This window comes from Dendrobates tinctorius, unplaced genomic scaffold, assembly GCF_039654945.1.
Source record: "Dendrobates tinctorius isolate UK_male_01 unplaced genomic scaffold, ASM3965494v1 ptg000011l, whole genome shotgun sequence".
Taxonomy (NCBI): Eukaryota; Metazoa; Chordata; class Amphibia; order Anura; family Dendrobatidae; genus Dendrobates; species Dendrobates tinctorius.
In genome coordinates, this window is record NW_027361679.1 from 5,882,603 (window position 1) to 5,908,560 (window position 25,958).

General features: G+C 41.6%; 1 protein-coding gene and 1 long non-coding RNA gene across 2 annotated transcripts in view; both read right to left on the bottom strand.

Moving 5' to 3' along the window:
- Positions 1–16,732, bottom strand: part of LOC141100823 (alcohol dehydrogenase 1-like) — a 104,749-nt gene extending 88,017 nt beyond the window's left edge. Inside the window, exon 1 of the mRNA XM_073589500.1 lies at positions 16,596–16,732. Coding sequence (XP_073445601.1) covers positions 16,596–16,613 — 18 coding nt within the window. The 5' untranslated portion in view covers positions 16,614–16,732. The remainder of the gene's footprint in view (positions 1–16,595) is intronic.
- A 974-nt stretch (positions 16,733–17,706) lies between these two features.
- Positions 17,707–24,730, bottom strand: LOC141100827 (uncharacterized). Its single transcript, XR_012234795.1, has 2 exons — positions 24,675–24,730; positions 17,707–21,573 (listed from the first exon to the last, which is right to left on the bottom strand). It is a non-coding gene; the product is annotated as an uncharacterized lncRNA (long non-coding RNA).
- Between the last annotated feature and the right edge of the window lie 1,228 nt (positions 24,731–25,958).

The window sequence follows — 25,958 nt, forward strand, 5'->3', positions numbered from 1 at the left end:
ATATATAAAAAAAAAGAGGATTTAGAGATCCTCTAAAAATTAAAAAAAAAATGCTAGCAAAACGCAGAGATGCTTACCTACCCAGGCCTCAAAACAAATGCACTATCAAGATGCAGTGGATCCATGTATTTAAGATGGTGGCAACACAGGTGCAGTATTTTGCTAGTGTTTTGGGTAGAGAGTGTAATGACACTGCAGGAAAGGTGCCAGCACAAGATGTAAGTATAGGCTTCATTATTTTATCAGGGCTGAACTGTCACAATCTATTTTTGTTGGATCCGTGGCAGAGTCTGGATTCTTATAGAAACCTTTTTCCTTTTGCCCCCGGTGGCCGCTGGTGTTACTACAACTGTAGTGGCTTTGCTGCTGGCTTTCCCCCCCGGTGGCCGCTGGTATTACTACATGTTTAATTAGCCAGCAGGTGGTGACCAACCCCCTCCTTCCTATAAAAGGTCATCAGGTGCTTACAGTAGCTCCTTGTTGATAATACTGGTCATTTGCTAACCAACCTTGGTGAAGACTGGACCTACCTGGTGCAGAGGGGGTTCAGCTTATCTGGAGCAGTGGTGTTGCTGCTGGATGCTGATCGAGTGCCTTTCTCTGCTTCTTGGAGCACTGGCAGCAGATAAAGCTAAGTTTTTGGTTTTTAGTTGCGTTAACCCTGTGGTGTCTGCTTTATCTTTTCCTTTTGTGTTATTGGTGCAGTTCACTTTATTCCCTGTCTCACCTCCTGGGGAGGGGGTTGGTGGTTTAGCTCAGGGCTAAGCAGGAGATAGGGACAGGTCGGTGGACTTGGGCCTCACTACCTTCAAGTGTACCCCCAAGCTAAGGAAAGTCAGGGCACCTCCTTAGCCTGAGGGGAAGTTCAGGGGCCCAGATTCCACGTCTCCTGTTTTCCCACTACTGCCCCGTGACATTATTACCAACCACCCATTTTTTTTCTGGTGAGCCATGGCCCTAATGCAGACCTTTGTCCAATTGCTGCAGACCCTCACTGAGGAGTGTGGGGTGCTGCGTGGTGTGGTGGAGCAGCAGCTGCAGCAGTAGGAGGGGTACTGGGCCTCAGCTCAGATGCAGGCTCAACCAGAGCTCAAGTTTTCTCTCCCAGACAGGTTTTCTGGAGGGAGAGAGAATTTTTTATATTTTCAGGAGGCCTGCAAGCTACACATCAAGCTGTGCCCTTGTTCATTAGGGAGTGAGGAACAGTGGGTGGGATTCATTATAGCCCTTCTTGAGGGTGATCCCCAATCCTGGGCCTTCACCCTGCCGGCAGATTCACCATCTCTACGGTCGGTGGATGAGTATTTTGAAGGGGTCGTCCTAGTAGTGGACAAGTCCTTTAAGGGTATATGCCCAGGATCAGGAATATCAGGGTTTTGGACGCAGCTCACCTGCGCTGTGTCAAAAACGCTGCATTTTGCATTACAAGCAAATGAATGGGATTTATAGAAATCTCATGCCCAGTGTGCTTCTATTTAAAGTTTATGAGTTGCAGAATGCTGATTTCTGTTGTGGAGATGCTAGTCTCTGCTACAGAAATTTCCACAATAGAATGTTATTAGATGCGGTAAATCCGCATTGTTCAGTGAACACATGAGGATTTACCTGCATGATTAGAACGCAGCATTTTGGACACAGCAAAAATACGCTGCATCCAAAACATTGCTACCTCCTGATCATGAGCACATAGCCTAATAGGGGTCTTTATTTGCCTTTGGCAATTTGTGTGAATCCTATATCAACAGTATTTGAGGCACAACCTTCCTCTGAGCGGACTGCAGGAAAAGCAGATGTGCCCTAGGAAAATCTTTCGGCCGGATTCGGTCTTTGGATTTTATCACTAACATTAACACTTTTCTCCATTAATGACATCACCTCCTTAGCACCCTGATCTCTTCCACAGGCCTTCTCTACCATGCAATCATCATTATCATCCATGACTTGACTTACAGTTGTCTCAGTGTAGGAAATGTCCTGAGCTCCATGCCTTCCCAGCCAGATGTTTGATTCCTATTTCTAAATTTGACCTGACTCAGATTACTTCTATCACCACGTCTGACAAAGTCACCAACACAGCTGTGCATTTGAATCATACAATCATGATCTTCATCTCCTCCAGCCACATATCATTTGAGTGTAAAAGCTGACTGTTCATCTCAGCAATCTAAAGTCATCAATTTAAATGAATAACTGTTATGATGGCATGTACCAATGTACCTAGAAGGAATATAGAGCGCACATAGGGTCTTATCCAGGATAAAAGAAATATTCCTGAGGGATAATCAAATTCACTTACCTATAATGGTTGTGTGAGACACAACCACTGCACTTAGCATTAGCGTCTGCTGCAAGCCCCGATGTGATGATCCTTTGCTAGGTAAAGAGAATGGGGCATCAGATTGCGCTGCTCATCTGTCAGAATGATGGACCAGAGGAGTCCAAGTGGATGAAATAGAAAATAGACTTTATTTCTACGCTTTTCGTGGTGATCACACCACTTCCTCAGGACAGTCTATACACATACAGGGTCTGCTATTTATAGCAAAGGAGGCAGATGGAGACGCCTCCTTTCAAAATAAAGGCCACACCCAATGGGCGGGAAATCAGACTTAAGGCTCATTCACACGTCAGTATTTTGCATCAGTGTTTGTATGCCAAAGCAAGGAATGGAACTTACCACGAAAAAAATATAATTGAAAGACTGATGTCTGTTCTTTGTTTTGGAGACACTCCTGGTTTTGGCATACAAATACTGATGAAATACTGATCAAAAATACTGATGTGTGAAAGAGGCCTTAAGCACATATATACATCGTAAACACCACAAACAATCATAAAATATAATGGAGTATATCACTTAAAACCATTGTTCATACATTTAAAAATCTACATACAGAGAACACAATAAAACACAATAAAAAAGTAGTTCAATAAATAAATAAAACTTTGCAAGCTGGGGGAGTGCTTGAACCTATGGTGTTAGCCCATTCATTCTTTAGGGCTGTTTCACACATATGTTTGTCAGATCAGTTGTAATCCGCGAAAATGGCGGAAAACGGATCCGGCGGTGGTTTGACAGCAACGTGTGCCACCGGACCGTTGTTTTGACGGATCCGGCGAAGGTTGCATTTTAAAGGAACCCATGCCCGGAAAAATGAGAGAGAGAGAGAGAGAGAACTTTTTCCCACTCCCGGAATGGCATTCAGGGTTTCCCAGAGCAGAGTTTCCGGGCATGCACAGTTAAAAATAGCGGACCGTCAACAAAAAAAAAGTTGCAGAGTCCGTCTCATCCGCCCGCAAGAGGGTAATTCTATGGGGGAAAAAAACGGATCCGCCACATTTTTGGCGGATCCATTTTTTTCTGAAATTGGCGGATTTTGACTGACGCAAAAAAGCTGAAGTGTGAAACAGGCCTAAGCAGGACCCTGCTAATTGTGTTTAAGGCTGTGTGCCCACGTAGCGATTTTTAAGCGTTTTTGCCGCGATTTTCGGTGCGAAAATGCTGCAAAAACATTTAAAAATCGTGTACAGAACACCCCCCATGCATTCCTATGGCATTCCGCACATGCTGTGCTAATGCTGCACTTTTTTCCGCGGTGGAATCGCATCACGGAAAAAATCGCAGCATGCTCATTCTTTTGTGTGGAATCGCAAAGAATTGCCGCGATTCCGCACCCATAGGAATGCATGAAAATCGCTTACTTCCCGCATGTGGCTATGCCCACCAATGCGGGAAGTTAAGCGTCTCATGTGCGGTTGGTACCCACGGTGTGGAGGAGAGGAGACTGTCCTCCAGGCCCTGGGCACCATACCCCTGTAAAAAAAAAAGAATAAAAAATAAAAAAATCGCGGTATATTTATCTTCCGACGTCCCGCGCTGCATTCCCGGCCTCAGCGTTCCCAGTAATGCCTTGCGGCAAGGCCCTGCAATGACGTAGTCTCGCGTGACTCTAGCGGTCTCGCGAGATCGCTATAGCAACGCGAGACTACGTCATCACAGGTCTCGCAAGGCATTACTGGGAACGCTGAGGCCCGGGAATGCAGCGCGGGACGCCGGAAGGTAAATATACACCGATTTTTTTTTAATTTTTTTTTAGCATTTTAACATTCTATCTTTTACTATTGAGGCCGCATAGGCGGCCTCAATAGTAAAAACCTGGTCACACTTGTCAAACACTATGTTTGACGAGTGTGACCAACCTGTCAATCACTTTCCAAGCGATGCTTCAAATCGCTTGGAAAGTGCTTGAATATCGCATGCAAAAATCGCGGCAAAATCGCGATCATAATCGCGGTGAAATCGCGCGATTTCTGGGAAGGAGTCCGGTTTTTAGTGAGCGTTTTAAAACGCTACGTGGGAACATAGCCTTAAACCATTGAGCCATGGAAGGATTTGACTGGATCTCTTTATTTGGTGGTAGTTGAAATCAAATAGATGATGGTGCATTAAAAAACTCTGGAAGAAGGAAAAGAAAAAAACTCTGGAAGAAGAAAAAAAATATTTTTGAAAAAAAAATTGGGGGGGGAAAAAAAAGTAAATGAAATTTTTTATTTTTAATAATAAAAATAAATACTAAAAATAATAATAATAAAAATAAATAAATTAAAATGAAAATAAAAAATAAATAAAAAAATAAAAAATATAATTAAAAAAAAAAAAACAATGAAGGGATGAACCCCTTCATAACAAAGAGCTGATGTTTTTCAAGTCTATATCACAAAATACAGAGGAAAATTGAGGTGGGTTGTACAGGGGAACAGAGCACACTCCATAAGTAAATCAGTTGAACAAATCAGTTGTTTCATTGAGTCCATGGGGATTTATAGTATTCAGCTTGTGAATCCAGAAGATCTCTTTCCTGTTAAGAGTCTGGACTCGGTTGGGGTTATCAAAGGGAACATGGTCAATAGGGATCACCCTGAAAGAGATCCTTTTGTTTAATGCATAAAGCCTGGAAAGGCCATGCTGTAGAAATCCTTCTTTTATATTATGCCTATGCGAGTTTATTCTTTTATGTAGCTGTTGTGTTGTCCTGCCCACATATAATTTCTTACATTCGCATATGATGACATAGATAACAAAACTGGATTGGCAGGTCAAATGGTATTTGATTTGAAATTCATCTAAATTTTCACTGTCTGATGAAAAAGTTTTTGCATCATGAATGATGCTAGAGCCGCATAGGCATCTCGGGATGCCACATCTATAGGAGCCTTGTCTGAGATTTTTTGCAGAGTAATTGAAGTCCTCTTTTTTCTTTAGCCGGCTTGGAGCCAACATGCTTTTTAATGTCGGGGCCCTTCGGAAGGTTATCAGGGGATTGTTGGGAAGAAGCTTCCCCAATATGGGATCATTAAGAAGTATACCCCAATGTATTTCTAAAACCAGACGAATTTTTCTGTTCTGAGCTGAATAAGTGGTAATAAAATTGAAGTTAAATTTAGTATCAGATGCTAATTTTTTGGTTTTATTGAAGATTAAGTCTGTTTGTTCTATGTTTTTGCTTTCAGAGAAGGCTCTATGAATCAATTTTTTGGGGTAACTTCTTTCAAGAAATCTAGGTGATAAGACTTTTGATTGGTTAATGAAATCTATGTCCATACTACAGTTCCTCTTGATTCTTTTGTATTGGTTAAGTGGGATATTCCTCAGCCATTTGGTGTCGTGCCCACGTTGATAATGGACATAACTGTTCGCATCCACAGGTTTGAAGTAGGTTCTTGTGTGGATTTTTGTATTAACATGAAAGAAAGTTAGGTCAAGGAAGTGGACTGTGTCAGGGTTTACTACAGGGGTGAAACTCAAACCCCAGGTATTATCTTCAATGTTCCTGAGGAAGGACCCCACATCATCCTTAGAATTATCATAAATGAAGAATAAGTTATCTATGTAACGTTTGTAAATGATGATATTGGAGGCATGTGAACTGCTGTATATGAAGATGGACTCCAAGATGGCCATGAACAAATTTGCATAAGTAGGTGCCACCTTCAAGCCCATCGCGGTCCCAAGTATCTGATGGTATAGGGTTTCTTGAAAGGTAAAAAAATTATTATGGAGTATGAACTGCATGCTTTCATACAAAAATTCTTTTTGTGTGGGTGTCAACCGTGGAGCAATGTCTATGAATGTTTTAAAACACACCAGTCCCAAATCATGTGGGATGCTAGAATAGATGGCGGATACATCCATGGAGATGAAAACAAAAGTGTTCTTCCATGAGATGTCCTTTGTAAGTCAGATTAGATGACTGGAGTCCCTCAAATAACTGTGTAGTTGGTCTACATGTGTGTGCATCACTGCATCCACATAATTGGCAAGGTTCGATGTCAGGGACCCTATCTCTGAAATTATGGGTCTCCCAGGGGGTCTTTTAGCATCTTTGTGGATTTTGGGGAGGTGATAGAAAAAGGCAATCGGGGGATTTACAACTCTCATGAAATCTTTCTCTGATTTGTTCAGAATATTCTGTCATCTGCTTTTGATATTAAAGCGTTATAAGTGATCACTGCATTATTATATTGAGTCTTATCAACCTTATTATAAGTCTTTGGGTCAGATAATAGTCTCATTGCTTCTGCCCGGTAGTCCCACCGGTCCTGTACCACTATTCCCCCTCCCTTGTCTGCCATGCGGATGACAAGGTCTGGATTGTTCTTTTTTTTTCTTCTTCCAGAGTTTTTTTTTTTCCTTCTTACAGAGATTTTTTAATGCACTATCATCTATTTCAACTACCACCAAATAAAGTGATCCAGTCAAATCCTTCTGTGGCTCAATGGTTTAAAACACAATTAGCAGGGTCCTGGTGGGTTAACACCATAGGTTCAAGCACTCCCCCAGCTTGCAAAGTTTTATTTATTGAACTACTTTTTATTGTGTTTCTCTGTATGTAAATTTTTAAATGTATGAACAATGGTTTTAAGTGATATACTCCATTATATTTTATGATTGTTTGTGGTGTTTACGATGTATATATGTGCTTAAGTCTGATTTCCCACCCATTGGGTGTGGCCTTTATTTTGAAAGGAGGTGTCTCCATCTGCCTCCTTTGCTATAAATAGCAGACCCTGTATGTATGTGTATAGACTGTCCTGAGGAAGTGGTGTGATCACCATGAAACGCGTAGAAATAAAGTCTATTTTCTATTTCATCCACTTGGACTCCTGTGGTTCATCATCCTGACAGACAAGCAGCGCAATCTGATGCCCCATTCTCTTTAACTAGCAAAGGATGCTGGCATGTATGACTTTGTAGAACATTAACTCAAACTGATGCTGTTGCTGTCAGAGGTCACATCATCTCACTGTGACTGGGATGAGTAATGTGCCATATGTTTACTAAGGCCCTCCAGCTCCTCTCCATTAATACTCTTGCTAGGAACAAAGGAGGCCAACTGTGACTTGCATTTGACAGTAATACTGCCCGGACGGAAGGTGCTTGTGGTGGCACTGTTACTATTAGCTTTCACATACTTAGCCATAATATGTAAATTTTTGTCTTTATGTCACGGGAGTGTCAGAGGCTGCAGACAGTCGCACTGCATCAAGCTGCAGAAGGTCTCATCGGTTGGCTTTGCAGACTCCTTCCTAGTTTTTATGACTTAAGGACCAGTGGCAACCTCCCCTGTCTCTAGATTACACACCTGGACCGGGATATTTATAACCTCCAACTTGCTGCTAGGAGTTGCAGTTGATATTTCTATTTCCATTTCCCTCTTGTGGCTTGGAGCTATAGCAGTCGGCTATCTTCCTCCTTGGTTTTGCTAGAGGACATCTGTGTTTCTCTCTGAGTCTACTCAAGCTAAGTGTTCCCCCTTGTTTGTGTATCCCATCTCTCATTAGCGGTAGTGAAGATTGACTAGCACTCATCCTGGCCTTACCGGAGCAAGGTTTATCGCCAGGGTCAGGCAGGGATTAGGTATCCTGCTTAGCAATAGGTGCGGAACCAATATAGGGACGTGTAACAATTATATGGGTACTAAGGAATCTGATTGCGTGGGATATTACGAAGCTGAGACCAAAGTTGATGCAAATGAGTATATTGACAAGAGAAACAAAACTAACAGAGCACTTCCTGCAATAGTAGCGAAAACACAGCACAATATAGAATAATGCAAGTGAAACAAAACTAACAGAGTGCACAGCACAATATAGAATGATGCAAGTAAAGCAAAGCTAGCAGAGCATTTCCTGCAACAGTAACGAATGCACAGCACAATATGGAAAAGTCCAGTGTAACTAAAGAGCGGAGCACGACAGCTAATATGAACCAGTCCAACAGTAATACGACGCAGGTGTGTGCGAGGCACTAAACATGGGAGTCCAGCAGAAGTATGAGAGTAAGCACACTGCGTTTAATAAGGAAGTCCAGCTATATTATGAATGAGCACGCACACAGCACTAAAGTGTAGAAGTCCAGCAGTCATATGGGTGGAAATGCACACAGCACTTATACAGCATTATACAGGAGTGGCATTAACAGGAGACGGTCACTATATGTACCTTTTTGGACTGAATGTCCCAAACAAGTTCAGCAACGCAGCCCAACAAATACAGGCCTAGAGGAGATGGTGATGTCAGGCTTCTTTACAGGCCACAGCAGATCCAGAGGCGAATAGTTCCACACTAGAAGTCCAGACAGTAGTTAAGCACAGACAGCATCAGGGATATGCACAGAGGACTCTAGGCAGCATAAGGTGGAGGGGCAGAGTACCGAGTAATCAGCAACAGCAGGGAGTCCACCAGAAGACAGGCAGAAGCTGAGTAGCCAACAGCAACAAAATGCTCTGTCAAAGAGGAACACACGACCCGGACTTAAATCACAAAACAGACAGGAAGTTCCATGACAGGGCAAGATACAAGACTCCATCTTGAGTAAGGGAAAACAGGCACAAAGGAAAGCCCGGAATCCTTATAGGATGATAGGGCAGAAAGGGTGACGTTAGATCTGTCTAGGGGTCTCCACTCCCCCCTTCCCTAGTGTTTGGTTCCCTTTCCCTTATCTCTTCGTGTTGCACTTAGTCTCCCTTCACTGTGCTTGTCACTTTATTTTGTCTTTTACACTACCTTGTTGGTGTAACGTTTTGTTTTACCATATATTTTGGATAAAAGTTTAATTAACATTGGAAAATCTTTTTAAACCCTGTAAGGAAGGGCAAAACAAGAAATGCTAGCTAGTTATGTGGTTGTACAGAAAGCAAAATGTGGCAGGCCTGTCTCGTTTGTATCTGAATTTTTTGGAGGATTTTTTCCTCTTTTTGAGGTTTTCATGTTAGAGTAGGACTGGCAAGTGTAAGGCACTTTGATGCAGTTTGCCAGCTTCCGTATTAAGGCCTTAATATCATCAAATACCTTACATATACTGATGTTTTTTGTGCACTTTTATATTTCTGCAAACTTGTGGCCTCTGTTCACACGGGATGCATTCTAGTTAGCACTGGGCAGCCCCCCTATTGGTGCTACTAAGAGGTTGTGAACCAGAAGCCCTGCATTCCCTGTGTGAACATTGCCACATGCGGATTATTTCTTCTGCACTGGTGTACCACACGGCCAATCCCTGATTGTAGGCTGGCTGTTTCATTTGGTATTTATGCACCTGTGCAGCTGCCATTTTACTTGGGTCCGCTGCACCCTGTATTAGTGCAGATGTATTTAGGCTTGTCTGGTTTGTATCTGAATTTTTTGGAGGATTTTTTCCTCTTTTTGAGGCAGCACGTTGCAGTATAGGTGTGGCATGTACAGTACATTTTTTAAAAATTTTAGAATGTAACAAAATATGTTAGGTATCTACATGTCCAATGAGCTGGCACATGTCATATTGGTGTGGCATGTATTGATGTAAAGTTTGATTACTAATGAAACAGGGCTGTAAAAAATAAAAATGAATTGCATGTGACAAGCACACTTTGTAAGGTTGATAGTCAAAGCTAAATTTCTGCATGCTGGGGAATTTGATTTTCTACTTTTAAAAACAATTATTATCCCTTTCGTAAGAAAAAAATCAGAACAAAACTCAGTAATATTTCTTGTTGCAAGGAAACACTTTTTTGATTGCAAGTGATTACAAATTTTTCTTCTGTAAAGAATATTAAGCTGCCTTGCTGGTGCTACCTGGTGCATTAAGAAGAAAAAATAAAAATGCAGAAGGATAAATGGCAGGCGAAATCAAATAGAGAATATCGATTTCATGAAATCGCAGGCCACGGCAAGATCAAACAATTTGATATCTGATTTGTGCAAAAAAAAAACTACCACCATTTAATACATTGCTAAAAATAGCATTAGCAAGAGAGGGTTTACATGAAATCAGTTGCCCTGCTGTCTTCCTCATGGTGTCTCACAGCTATCTGACCGCACGGTAAGGCACAGTCAGCAAGGAACGACTATCAAAGCCACTATTAAAACGGAGGGCATGTAGCAGCAAATTTACATGCTGTAGAGATGACTTCAGAGCACACAGCTAATCATTATAGATTGGAAGAAAAAAAACTAAAAAATAACTAACTACTTTAAACAGAGTGTGGTTTGCAACAACAGTGTGGAAGATGAACCATGTGAGTAGAAGTCTGTGAATTATACTTTGAATCAATTAATATGAGGAGAGAGGAAACAGCAGCAACAGACTCAGTGGGATTATTTAGTGATATACTCATGAGGGAATGGAGTTTGTCTTGCTGCCTGTTAATTGCACACGTTCTCTTTATTCTATAAGGTCAAGAAAGATGCAAGCTTGGACATTCATGAGAATATGCGTTTTTGCAAATTTTGAGTAGAATTTAATTCCACTCAATACATTAGCCCAACGTTACCCAGGACAATTGAGCAGCTAGAATTCCACATCAGACAAGAATGGGGCAGCATTGCTCTCGCAAAACTCCAGCAATTGTCTCTTCACTTCCCCCTAGATATTTCCAGACTGTTGTGAAAAGAACACGGGATGCTACACAATGCTAGACGTGGCCCTGAAAAACTTTTAAAAATGGAAATATTACTAATTTTCAACTTTTAACCCTTTTCTGATATCTGACATTATATTCTTTCCATGTAACCTGGGCCAATTTGACCACGGACGTAATATTATGTCATCGCAATCATCCGCGCAAAAAACAAGACCTCACATGACTCTGTGGGCCAAAATATGGAAAATTTATAGCTCTCAAAATGAGTTGATGCAAAAACTATTTTTTGCAATAAAAAAGTGTCTTTTAGTGTTTAACAGCAGCCAAACATAAAAACCCACTATAAGGTTTCTTTCACAAGTCTTGATATTTCCGGTACTGAAGATATCAGTCTACATATCTGTAATACTTATGGCACACGTGTGGCATGCGTGTGTTGCATCAGTACCACACGGACAGGCACCAGGGAAGAAGCATTTCAGTAAGTGCTGTTCCCCGGCACCAGGTGCTGAACATGGCTCTCATCATTCTCCCCTGCTCTGCCAGCGATCGGCACGAGCAGAAGAGAATGGAGAGTTATATTTAAGTGATAAAAGAGACAGCAGGTGCCGGCTGATGGGACTATAAATAAATGTAAAAAAAACGGCATGGGTTCCTCTGTATTTTCTATAACCAGCCAGGCAAAACTCACAGCTGGGGGTTGCAACCCTTAGCTGTCAGCTTCATCAAGGTTGAGGGGTCCCCACGTTGTTTTTTTTAAAAATTATTTAAATAAATTTAAAAATGGCGTGGGATCCTCCCATTTTTGACAACCAGCCTTACCAAAGCTCACAGCTGGCATTCTCAGGCTGGTAAGGGCCCATGGATATTGACATCCCCAGCCTAAAAATATTAGATGTGCATTTCTGGTGCATTGCCTGACTCTTCCCACTTGCCCTGTAGTGTGACAAGTGGGGTTCATATTTGTGGGGTTGATTTCACCTTTATATTGTCAGGTGACATCAAGCCCACGTCTTAGTAATGGAGAAGTGCCTATAAGATATCTATCCATTACTAATCCTATAGTTACATGATAAAGACACAGCCAGAATAAAGTATTTTATTAGAAATATAACAAAACGCAGTTTTACTTTTTTATTTAAAAATAAACACAGTTATACTCACCAAACATCTATTCCACCAAAACCCTCGTTCTCCTGTAATAAAACTACAATAAAAAAACAACAATATACCGCACCTGTCTGTCGTTCTGTCCCACGCCGAAATCCATGTCTGGGGGATAATTAGTTTTCAACCTGGACGGTGCCAAGATGCGACCATCCAGGCTGAGAACCACTGGTATATGAGCTTCTGGAAATACAGCATCAGTGACCTGGGGTTGACGTCATAGAGGTTACCTCCGGTCAGAGAGGCTCCATTCCCAGCCGGGTTGAGCTGCGGTGAGATCCTGTGAGATCCCCACTAGCACCATTAGCGCTCATGGCTCACAGTGCTAGCGGGGATCTCAATGGAATATGTTTTTCATTTATTTTTTAGAATGCAGGCAGCAACTGACAAATACCCCCATCAACTGCTCCTGCTGTCACTGTTATTAGCAACAGCAGGGGTAGGCTGATGAGAGTAATAGTCCTATCAGCCGCCGCATGCTGCCTCTTTTATCGCTTAAATGTAATTCTCCTCATTCTCTCCTGCTTTCGCTGACAGCCAGCAGAGCAGGGGAGAATGATGAGAGCCGTGTTCAGCACCTGGCGCCAGGGAACAGTGCTTACTGTAACGCTTCTTCCTCAGCGCCGATGTGTGTCACATGGATGACATCCATGTGTGTTATGCGTATGCACGTGACATTAAAAAATGGACATGTTCACGTGTTTTGCCCATGAACACACAGTCCATGGAAATACACTGACATGTGCACAGACCCATTCACTTGAATAGGCAAATAGGGCTCCGTTCCTCCTGAGTCTCTCCGCAACGCTAAGTAGTTCTGTACAGCCACATATGGGGTATTGCCATGTTCAGTAGAATTTGTGGGACAAATTACAGTGCCATTTTTACCCAGTTCTTGTATGAAAATGTAAAATCTTTGGCTAAAACAAAATTTTGGTGGTAAAAATGTAGTTATTTTGTCCTTACTGCCCAATGGTATAAAATTCTGTGACACAGACATGGTGTCAATATGATCACTGCACCCCTAGAAGAATTCATTGAGAGGTGTAGTTCGTAAAATGGGATCACTTATGGAGAGTTCTGCTTTTCTGGCACCTCATGGGCTCTCCCAATGGGTCATGGCACCTTGAAAACCATCACAGTAAAATGCGACATGGAGTCCGATCTCAATTTCAGCCAATTTTGAGTTGAAAAAATCAAACTGCGCTTCTTCCCTTCCAAGCACCGCCATGCGCCAAAACAGGGGTTAACTCCCACATATGGGGCATAAACGTACTCAGGACAAATTGCACAACAAATTATGAGGTCCAATTTCTCCTGTTACCCTTGGTAAAATATAAAATTGGGGGAGAAAAGATCCTTTTTGTGGAAAAAATATGATTTTTTATTTTTACGGCCTTATGTTATAAACTTCTGTGATGCACTTGGGAGTTCAAAGTGCTCACCACACATCTAGATAAGTTCCTTGGGGGTCTAGTTTCCAAAATGGTGTCACTTGTGGGGGGTTTCCACTGTTTAGGTACATCAGGGACTCTCCAAACGCGACATGGCATCTGATCTCAATTCCAGCCAATTTTAAGTTGAAAAAGTCAAACGGCACTCCTTCCCTTCCAAGCTCTGTCATGTGCCAAAACAATGGTTTATCCCCACATATGGGGTATCAGCGTACTCAGGACAAATTGCAGAACAACTTTCGGTGTCCAATTTCTCCTGTTGCCCTTGGGAAAATAAAAAAAAATTGTATCTGAAGTAATTTTTGGGGTAAAAAAAGTTAAATTGTTTTTAAACATTCCAAAAATTCCTGTGAAGCACATGAAAGGTTAATAAACTTCTTGAATGTGGTTATGAGCATTTTGAGGGGTGAAGTTTTTAGAATGGTGTCACTTTTGAGTATTTTCTTTCATATAGACCCCCTCCTAGTGACTTCAAATGTGATACTGTCGCTTAAAAAAGTGGTGTAAAAATGAGAAATCGCTGGTCCACTTTTAACCCTTATAACTTCCTAACAAAAAAAATTTTGGTTCCAAAATTGTGCTGATGTGTGGTAAATGTGGGAAATGTTACTTATTATGTATTTTGTGTGATATATCTCTGTCATTTAAAGGCATGGAAATTCAAAGTTAGAAAATTGTGAAATTTTTCATAATTTTCACCATATTTCTGTTTTTTTTTTTCACAAATAAACTCAAGTCATATCAAGGAAATATTACCCCTATCATGAAGTACAATATGTCATGAGAAAACAATCTCAGAATCACAAGGATCCATTGAAGCATTCCAGAGTTATTATCTCATAAAGGGACAATGGTCAGAATTGTAAAAAATTGGCCCGGTCATAAACATGCATACCACCCTCGGGGGTAAATGGGCTAATATGTTCTATGTTGTATTGTGAATGAAATATGACTATAAGAGATTTCCAGATTATTGCATTCCGGCTTCCTTTACATTTTATATGGCGTCCAAACTTTGTTGGAATTGTTGTTATAGATTTATATAATCTGGTTTTATTGCAAACTGTTACTGTTTAGTGCTATGCAGAACTGGATGTAGTAAGCTCATGAACTCCCTCTAGTGGTAGTTAAATTGTGTATCATGTGCCAAATATTGCGAGGCGAGAAGTGAAATTTACTCGCCAGGATTCGAGTACCGCGAGTACCGCATTACTCGCCGAGTACCGAATCCTAACGAGTACACTCGCTCATCCCTAGTGCTAACCACTGAGCCACATCTTTATGGTTTAATAATTTTATTGATTAAATTCCCTTTATTTATGCAGAAGATTTGGAGCTGTGCATCAGAAAAACAAAGCTAAATTTACTATGAACATGCAAATATGTCCACCTTAACTTTTCAACAAATCTTATTAAATACTTCAAACTGTCATTCTACATATTCAGTACCTCATTGTTACAAGTGAAATGCTAGAAAAATTTTGACAGGCTGCAAGTCACAAGGTGGCCACCCATAGACACTTATAACAGGGGCATCTCTCAAAAAAACAAACATTTACTAAACTGTCTAATCTTTACACACTAATAAGTTAAATGCTCCAAATTTCTCAAAGTAGCTCATACTGTGTGATAAATTTGGTGCATTTTAGCTGTTGTTATTGAAGCCTCAAGCATTGTCCATTTTGAATAAAGCCAGAATTTCTTTCCCAATTTCGGTCCCTTGGTGAGCGAGTCAAAAAAAGCGTCCAAAAGCATTTAATATATGTAGGGAAAGCCATCTATGGTGGTGTTCATATGTAGCATTGATGCTGCGTTTTTTTTCTGCTTCTTAAATTCATATTTTCTGCAGGTGTTTACACCAAAACACAATAACAACCTTCTCTGATTATTGCATTTTTTGCTTATTTTTTGTGTTTTCATCTTTATTTGATGTTTAGGTGCATATTTGAACCAGTAATAAAATTAAAAAACATATTTTTTCGGGGGCGAAAAGTGGAAGAAGCTAGGTGCGAAACACGCAATGGGGTGGAGGAGGCTGCGGTGCCCATCATCATTTACGTCCACTGTGCTCAGGTATCAGTACTGATTGATTGTATTAATAGTTTTGACTATTTTCAGCCACTGGTGCTGTCTATCTTGTGCTTTCACTAGGCACTTTGAAGTATATGGCTACGTCACCGCTTTGATCTTTATATTTATATATATATATATATATATTATTTATTGTATCTATTGCGGGGTTGACTTTCCATTTATACATATGATATTACATACTAATTTTATATGACATTACAGTACCTTTATGTGATTCCTATGTTGTTAGGGTATTTAGCGCCTCCTACGGGGCATTTTTGTCTTTGTATTTTTTAACTTTTTATGTCATAATAAAATATGGTTTTTAATTTTATTTCTGGTTCTCTTCATATTTTCGGCTGGTTTGACATATAAGTCCGAAAAGTGTGTTTGTGATATAAGGTTTGGAAGTGCCAGACTACATTATTTTGTGAACTATAATTTTGGTATATTTGAACCAGTGTACGTTAAAGTATTTTTTAATTTACTATGGAAAAGCAAGCTGCACTTAAAACGCATCTCCATGTTTTAGATGCAGACTCGTCGTAGAATCCTGTTGAAAAAAAAAATGCACCAAAAAATGCACTGCTCAACCTCATCTTTACTATAAAAATGCTGAAATTACAATGCACAGAAACAAGGCCTAAAACAGTTTTTTGGAAAAAAAACAGCCACAATTTGGATGTTTTTTTTTGTCCCTCATTACTAGTAAATCTACCCAATTGAATAATTATTTGGCTTAGAGTTTAGAATCTAGGTTACAGAACACTTCTCAGATTGAGATTTTCAGAAATCTATGCACATGCTGTAGAAAGACACAATAATATTCTGTGTATTAAAGCATTTTTGTTTGCAAAAAATCTGCTGCGTGTGACCGTACTCTACAAAAAATGGGCCTAAAAAAGTTAGACACTGAGAACCACTTTTTGGAGTTCAAGACGACTACACAGTTGTGTTTTACCAAAAGTTTGAAAACAAAATGTTTAAAATATTATGCACTTACTTTTCCAGCAGTTGCCATTTGATTTGTCCTTCTCTGCACAATCCTTACTTACAAAAGACTAGTTTGAACAACATTGAACAGTGAACGTCTGATAAAGGTTATTTATTAATGGACAACATTGCTGACCTAAAAATGGCTGAATGCCTAGAACTCAAACTATGATTAAAAAAAAATGCTAAGATGTGCCAGAAAAAGATTGCAAACAAGTAAAAAGGAGGCTAGTAACATCTACTGTTATCTATTAACCCCATAGTATCGGAGCCAATTTTGACCTTAAGGGCTCATACTCACTTGCGAGGGACTCGCACGATTCTCATGAGAGTCTCTCGCATGAAAACCTGGCACTGCCGCCGGCACTCAGACCGAAGTGTGCGGCTACATGTATTTCTATGCAAGTGAGTATTAGCCCTTATTAGGTTGTCCACCTTTGGAAACATATCTTACATAAATGCATGCAGTTGAGGCTAAATTATAATTTGTGCAAATGGTTTTCATTAAAAAATTTTGTGCAGTTTGCCTCCTGTTGTCTCTGAATTAGGGCCCATTCCCACATGCAATGAAATCGAATGAATGCAATCCGATTAAAAATGTGCATGTTCATCTGTTACTTTTTTTCCCAGCTCGGATCATGATCGGACTGAAAAAAAATCATGGCATGCTCAGATAGTAATCGGAAATCGGATTGCATTTGGCAATACAAATCATTGGGTACGAGAAAAAAAAAAATCACACAGCACTCGGACCATGCGAGTGCAGTCCGATTTCTGCACATTGATGTCCTTTGAAAAGCCGACAATTCATCTGCCACGTACAGTAAACTCACAGCGGAACCCGGCAGGATAAAATAGAATAGATATATACACATAGAAATGATAGATATAAAGATGTCAGTCACATATATAATTAGTACAGTACCCTTGTAGCTTACTGTACAAGTTTTTTACATAAATTATTTTCGAAAAAAAATGATGTTGAAACCCCCAACATTTTATTAACCAACAGATGGAAAAGCTGGGGGCTTATGTTTATATCCTGGGAAGTAGATAATCCTCATGGAGCTTCCCAGGCTATTAATATCAGCTCACATATGTATAATTATTAATAATAATAATAATAATAATAATAATTTTATTTCTATATTACCAACATATTCTGCAGCCCTTTACATTATAGAGGGTACTTCTACAGACAATAGACACTACAGCATACCAATAAACACATAGATCAAAACAGATACCAAGAGGAATGAGGGCCCTGCTCGCAAGCTTACAATCTATAAGGAAAAAGGGGAGACACGAAAGGTGGATGGTAACAAATGCTTTTATTGTTCGGACCAGCCATAGTATAAGAATCAGGTGCTCCTGTGATGCTGCATGAACCAGTTAACAGTCTAAATATGTAACAGTACAGACATAGAGGGCTATTAAATGCAAAAAGCATGTGAGAACATGAAGCAAGGAACCTGGTTATGGTAAAAAATTTTGAATTAGTCACACAGGGATATTTAGGCTAATGCGTTGAGGCGATTGACACCGCATCTGGAGGCACGTTTGCCCCTCTCCTATATACTGACAAGCTCATTACCTTAGAGAGATTATTCTCCTCAACGCTTAAAGTACCATCGTCCTTTCTAATAGATGCCTATAAGCTCTACACAATCTATATATCACACGTAACTGAAGAAGGTCACATTGACCGAAACGTCTTTTTTCGTGTACTACAATAAACCACCTTGCAAATACCTTTAAGATGAGTGCTAGGTTTATATTTGAGGCAATAGACCAGTCTGAACAAATGCGTTTTTATGGCATGCTTAAAACTGTGGGGATTGGCGCAGCACGTGAAAAGTCTTGGAGACGGGAGTGGGAGGTTCTGATTACTGAGGATGTTAACCTCAGGTCGTTAGCAGAATGGAGGGCAAGGGTAAGGTGGTAGGCTGAGATGAGGGAGAAGATGTACTGTGGTGCTGAGCCATGGAGTGTTTTGTGGGTGAGGGTAATACATTTATACTGAATTCTGGAGTGGATGGGTAACCAGTGTAAGGACTGGCACAAGGTAGAGGCATTGGAATAACGATTGGTGAGGAATATGATCCTAGCTGCAGCATCCAGGACAGATTGGAGAGGGGAGAGTTTGGTAAGAGGGAGACTGATTAGTAGAGAGTTACAATAGTCCAGACGAGAATGAATAAGAGAAACAGTAAGAGTTTTTGCAGAGTCGAAATTAAGAAAGGGTCGATTTCTAGAAATGCTTTTGAGGTGCAGATAACAAAAGCGAGCCAGTAATCGGATGTGGGGGGTGAATGAAAGCTCGGAATCAAGTATGACCCCAAGACAGCGGGCATGTTGCTGGGGAGTAATGGTGGAACCACCCATGGAAATAGCAATGTCGGGCATAGGTAGGTTAGTAGAGGGAGGAAACACAAGGAGTTCAGTTTTTGACAGGTTCAGTTTCAGATAGAGGGAGGACCTGATGTTAGAGACAGCGGTAAGACAATCACTGATGCTTTCCAAAAAGGCAGGCATGATATCAGGAGAATTATATAATTGGGTGTAATCAGCATAAAGATGGTACTGGAACTCAAATCTACTGATTGCTTGACCAATAGGGCAGTATACAAAGAGAAGAGGAGGGGGCCTAGAAAAGTTCCTTGAGAAACTCCAACAGTAAGGGGAAGATGAGAGGAGGAGGAGCCAGCAAAAGATACATTAAAGGAACGGTCAGAGAGATAGTAGAACCAGGAGAGAATGGTGTCCTTGAGGCCGATGGAGAAGAGCATAGTGAGGAGGAGCTGATGATCCACAGTGTCGAATGCTGCGGAGAGATCCAAGAGAATTAGCATGGAGTAGTGACCATTAGATTTAGCTGTTAGAAGATCATTAGAGACTTTAGTGAGGGCAGTTTCAGTAGTGTGTAGAGAGCGGAAACCGGATTGGACAGGGTCAAGAAGAGAGTTATCTGACAGGTAGCAGATAAGTCGGGTGTGTTCCAGGAGTTTAGAAATGAAGGGAAGATTAGAGACAGGTCTATAGTTAGCGGCACAGTTTTGGTCGAGGGATGGTTTTTTTTAAGTAATGGCTGTATGATGACATGCTTAAATGAGGAAGGAAAGATACCGGAAGAGGGAGAGAGGTTGAATATTTTGTTAGGTGAGTGGTGACAGCAGAGAAAGGGACTGGAGGAGATGTGATGGAATGAGGTCACTTGTGTAAGTAGTAGGGCATGAAGATGCAAGGAGCCTGATTACTTCTTCTGTTACTGGTTCAAAATCAGAGAGTGAACTAATGCAGTGGGGAAGGGAGGACATGGTATGAGGTGATTGGGAGAAAATTTTCTTGTCAGATATGTTCAAATTTTTTCTTTAAAATAATTGGCCAGATCATCAGCGTGGAGATCTGTGGTTGGAACCTGCACTCTTGGGTTGAGTAGGGAATGAAAAGTGTCAAAGAGACGTTTCAGGTTATTGGATAGTGAGGTTATGAGGGTGTTGAAATAGGTTTGTTTTGAGGGGTGAAGGGCAGTGTTGTATGTTTTAAACATAAACTTATAATGGATGAAATCTTCGGGTAGATTGGATTTTCCCCACAGACTTTCGGCGCACCTGGAACACCGCTATAGGAAACGTCTTTGCAGTGTGTGCCAGGGTTGTCGTCTTTAGCCTTTTCTGGTTATTAAAATGGGAGTCCTCCCAAAAAATAACGTAGGGTCTCCCTATAATGGATAACCAGCAAAGGCTAGGTAGACAGCTGCGGGCTGATACTAAGAGCCTGGGAAGGGACCATGGATATTGGCCCCTCACAAACTAAAAACATCAGCTCTCAGCCGCCCCATAAATGGTGCATTCATAAGATGCATCAATTTTGGCACTTAGCCTCTCTCTTCCCACTTGCCCTGATGCAGTGGCAAGCGGGGTGATAATTGGGGAGGATGATGTCACCTTTGTATTGTCAGGTGGTATCAAGCCCAGAGTTTAGTAATGGTGAGGTGTCTATAGGATGCAAGGGGTCTGAATACTTATGATGATGTGATATTTCAGTTTTTCTCTTTTAATACATTTGCAAAAATTTCTACATTTCTTTTTTTTTCAATCAAGATAGGATGCGGAGTGTACATTAATGAGAAAAAAATGAACGTATTTGAATGTACCAAATGGCTGCAATGAAACAAAGAGTGAAAATTTTAAAGGGGGTCTGAAAACTTTCTGTACCAACTGTATTGCGAACCAAATCAAGTGTGCACTGTGCAACGCCATCAGCGGCAAGGTCCACATAACTACCAATATGTGTACCAATAAGCCTGGCCAGGGACATTACATCTCCATAAATTTAGTGGCAGCTGAGACAGAGCCCATCAATCGCCAGTCTCTTTTCATCTTCTCTGATTGCCTCTGTCAAAACGTGAAGAGAAAGGTCATTCCCTGGCTCAGGAATGGTTTCAGCCTGGAAAGTCCACATCCCATTCCAATCAGGATCCCTCCTTACAAAGCGGTGTGAGTAGAAGGACTTGACAACTTACAGGATCCATGATTTGGATCTGTTCAGGGAACACATACCATCAATCAATTCTGTTACCACCTTACAATTCACTGACATCCTACAGTTTCTTTAAGGGTTGGTTGAGCAGTACCTCCCGAAATTCCTCTAAAAAACTAAGGACGTGTGCCTATCGTACTGACACCTCTTGAATAAAGATTTCACACTGAAGATTTCCTCACTGTCATCCCCAGTCGAGACAAGCTGTTCAAGTTTCCTCCTTAGATCTCGATACAAGTGATACTTTTTCAGACCTCTAAGTCTCCAAAGTTGGTGGAAGAAAATCACCACTCTTCCTTTGATGATCTCCCAGCACTCAGACTTATTGCTACAGAGATCCAAGAGCGGTGCCTGGCAATCAAGAAACTGCTCAAAAGCTTGTCTTACTTCTTCTTCAGGAATGGATGAATTCAGATTCCATAGGCCTTTTCACATCCTGGGAGTCCCTGTAACATTCAAGGAAAAGAAAATAAACATTGATAGGAGAACTCCACCTCAAGGACAGACACTGAAGAAGAGATAGCTTCCTCTTCTAAAAATAAAACTATTGATCCTAGACAGGGGCGGAAACTGACAGCTTGGGGCCCCTGTGCAAGAAATGTGTCTGGGCCCCCTTCCTTTTATGGCATCAAAGCTACATGTGTGTGTATATATATATATATATATATATATATACAGTATATATATTATATAGCCACACACACATACATGTATATATATTACATAGTCTCCTTTATTATGTATATTGCTGTCCCTTACACAGTGCCCTTTCTTGTGTACAGTACCGTCCCTTACATATTGAATTATATAGAGCCCTGTTTTTTATTACATATCGTCAGAGGCGTAGCTAGGGGTTCAGCTTAGGGAGGGGGGGCGAAAAATCTGAGTGGGCCCCTAACCGGTAACCCTGATTACAACTCAGGTTGACACACTCTAGTCATGAGTATAGGGGAACTTCAGCAGAAGACCGCGCTGTAACTGAAACTAATCTCTATACAAAAAACAATACTGATATTACCGCCATATGGTGACCTCATAGTGGTAGATGCCAGTCCTGCAGAATATACAAGAGTTTACTATACAGTTACAGATGATAAATTACAGGAGACGTTCTTTTTGATAAACATTCACTTTTGCACCTTACTCATGACGACTTCTCCAGCCAGGACTCATCTGCAGAGATTACAACAAAGACACATCTGACTTCTCACACTTACAGCCCAGAACCCATCTATCTCCAATGTGCACAAAGTACTCACCCAATACTGAGCCCCTGCTACTGTATGTGTCCCTACTATTGTACCTGATACCCCAATTTGAGCCCCTGCTGCCATATGTGTCCCTACTATTGTACCTGATACCCCAATGCTGAGCCCCTGCTGCTGTATGTGTCCCTATTACTGTACCTGATACCCCAATGCTGAGCCCCTGCTGCCGTATATGTCCCTATTACTGCACCTGATCCCCCAATACTGAGTCGCTGCTGCCGTATGTGTCCCTATTACTGCACCTGATACCCCAATGCTGAGCCGCTGCTGCCGTATGTGTCCCTATTACTGCACCTGATACCCCAATGCTGAGCCGCTGCTGCTGTATGTGTCCCTATTACTGCACCTGATGCCCCAATGCTGAGCCTCTGCTGCCCTATGTGTCCCTATTACTGCACCTGATACCCCAATGCTGAGCCGCTGCTGCCATATGTGTCCCTATTACTGCACCTGATACCCCAATACTGAGCCGCTGCTGCCGTATGTGTCCCTATTACTGCACCTGATACCCCAATACTGAGCCACTGCTGTCGTATGTGTCCCTATTACTGCACCTGATACCCCAATACTGAGCCTCTGCTGCCGTATGTGTCCCTATTACTGCACCTGGTACCTCAATACTGAGCCGCTGCTGCCGTATGTTTCCCTATTACTGCACCTGATACACCAATACTGAGCCTCTCCTGCCGTATGTGTCCCTATTACTGCACCTTATACCCCAATACTGAGCCCCTGCTGCTGTATGTGTCACGACTATTGTACCTGCTGTGTGGTACTAAAGCAGATCTCCTCTAACTGCCTCACATAATAATGCCAACATAGCAGAATGTCTCTTTTGTGCCATCACAATAGCTCCCATACTGTATATAACTCCCAGTTTATGACAGACCCCACAGTAACTCCCACACTGTATATAGGCCCCCATACTGTATGATGGCCCCCACAGCAGCCTTTAAACTGTACTGTATAATGACCCCTACATTTGCTCTCATGCTGTACAATGACCCCTGCATTAGCTCATCGGCTGTGTAATGGCCCCCAAATTAGCTCTAACACTGTATAATGACCCCTGCATTAGCTCCTATACTGTATAATGACCCCTGCATACACTGGCCCCATATTAGCTCCCATACTGTATAATGACCTCTGCATACACTGACCCCATATTAGCTCCTATACTGTATAATGACCCCTGCATACACTGACCCCATATTAGCTCCTATACTGTATAATGACCTCTGCATACACTGACCCCATATTAGCTCCTATACTGTATAATGGCCCCTGCATACACTGACCCCATATTAGCTCCTATACTGTATAATGACCTCTGCATACACTGACCCCATATTAGCTCCTATACTGTATAATGGCCCCTGCATACACTGGCCCCATATTAGCTCCTATGCTGTATGATGGCCCCTGCATACACTGGCCCCATATTAACCCCTGCATTAGCTCTCACACTGTATATTGGCTCTCATATTAGCTCATCCATTGTACGATGACCCCCGAATTAGCTCTAGCACTGTATAACGACCCCCGTTGTAGCTCCCATTCCTTTGATTCTGGTCTCTGTCGGTCCCTTTCTGTGGCTACAACCTGCACAGCTCTGATATATATGACAAAGAGCTAAATAGAAGAAACTAGAAACAGCCAGGCATTTATCGATCTTCAATATAGCAGCAAAAAAATGAAGGCGGCTCACCATTTAGACAAAATGAAAAAAAAATGAGTTTTGGTTCTCCTGGAAAAAGGTTCTCAGTAGAACCGAAACATTGCTGGGCCCCAATGAGCTATTAAAACACTGTTTTTAATTTTGCTACTGGTGCTCTGCCTTCATTTTTTTGCTACTATAGATTTTTACATTTACCTGTATGTGTATATATATATATATATATATATATATATATATATATATATATATATATATATGTATATGTATATTATATATATACTGTATGTATATACATGTGTATATATATATATGTATATAAAGAGTCACATATTCTTATCTGTGCTGTCCTGTAGCCGAGGTGACGTCTATTAGGGCAGTGTATGATACTGACTACTCCTGTCAGTGGCTCTGAGGCACAAGGAGATTTATGGCAGCTGATTTGCACTGACAGACGCCTTCTGAGCTGTATAAAAGTTCAAGTAGCCGCCACAAATCTACTGTGCTTCAGATACACGACCACAAACATAAACAATAAACCATTCAGGACTTGTAAGGAGGGGAGCAGCGTCCTGCCCCTCATCACTGCACAGTTCTTACTCACACTCTCACAGCACCTTGTCTTGCTCTGAAGGCTGCATGGTGATGTCTCTCCTGCAGACACACAGGGAGCAGTGTGGGTGTGGCTACAGTTTGCTGGAGAAAGCTTAAAGGTATAGTGTCCCTGCACTGTACAGAGAAGCTTAACTACATCAGTGAGCTGAACACGCTGACATGGTTAACAGTGGCAGAAGCTCTGGGTGTGGGTGGGCCACTTCAGAGCAAGGGGCCCGGGGCGTCCGCCCCCTCTGCCCCCCTGCTAGCTATGCTACTGCATACGATCCTGTCTTGTTAGCTGTATAATGCAATGATGGCTGATGGAGCATGGGAAAGCTTCCTTTCTAATGGAGGAGCTGATGGACTGGTAGTTTGGTCACCGGCTGCTCCATCAGCAGTCATTTTATATCTAACAAGAGAGGGGACTATGTAATAAAAGAGGGCACTGTAAATAACAAAATTAACAAGAATACACTATGTAAGAGACAGCACTATACATAACAGCAGAGGAAGCTATATAATAATGGACGGCACCATATATAACTAGAGAGGATGGTACGTAATAAGGGACGTGTTATACATAATAAAAGAGGAAACTATGTAACTAAGGGTGGTGTTATACAGAATTAGTGAGTCCACTATATACTAAGGGACTGTGTTAGACATAGTGAGTACACTATATACTAAGGGACTGTGTTAGACATAATAAGCGATAACGTCTTCCTCCACCTCCCCCTGTTCCTAAGGCCATTATAAGTCCCCCTTCCTAACATCCCCAACCCCCACACCCATCATTGTCCTCCTCCCCTCGCATCCCATTATTGCCCTTTCCACCACCACCAGTGCATTCTCCCCCACCACCCCATCATCATTTCTTTTTCCCCCACCACCCCATCATTGCCCTCTCCATCACTCCCATCATTGCCTTCTCCATCACACCATCACTGCCTTTTCCCCATCACTCCCATCAATGCCTTCTCCCCATCACTCCCATCATTGCCTTCTCCCCATCACTCCCATCATTGCCTTCTCCATCACCCCATCACTGCCTTCTCCCCATCACTCCCATCTTTGCCTACTCCCATCATTGCCCGCTCCATCACCCCCATCATTGCCTGCTCCATCACCCCATCACTCCCATCATTGCCTTCTCCCCATCATTGCCTTCTCCTTCACCCCATCACTCCCATCATTGCCTTCTCCCCATCACTCCCTTCTCTCCATCACTCCCATCATTGCCTTCTCCCCATCACTCCCATGATCCCATCAATGCCTTCTTTCTATCACCCCT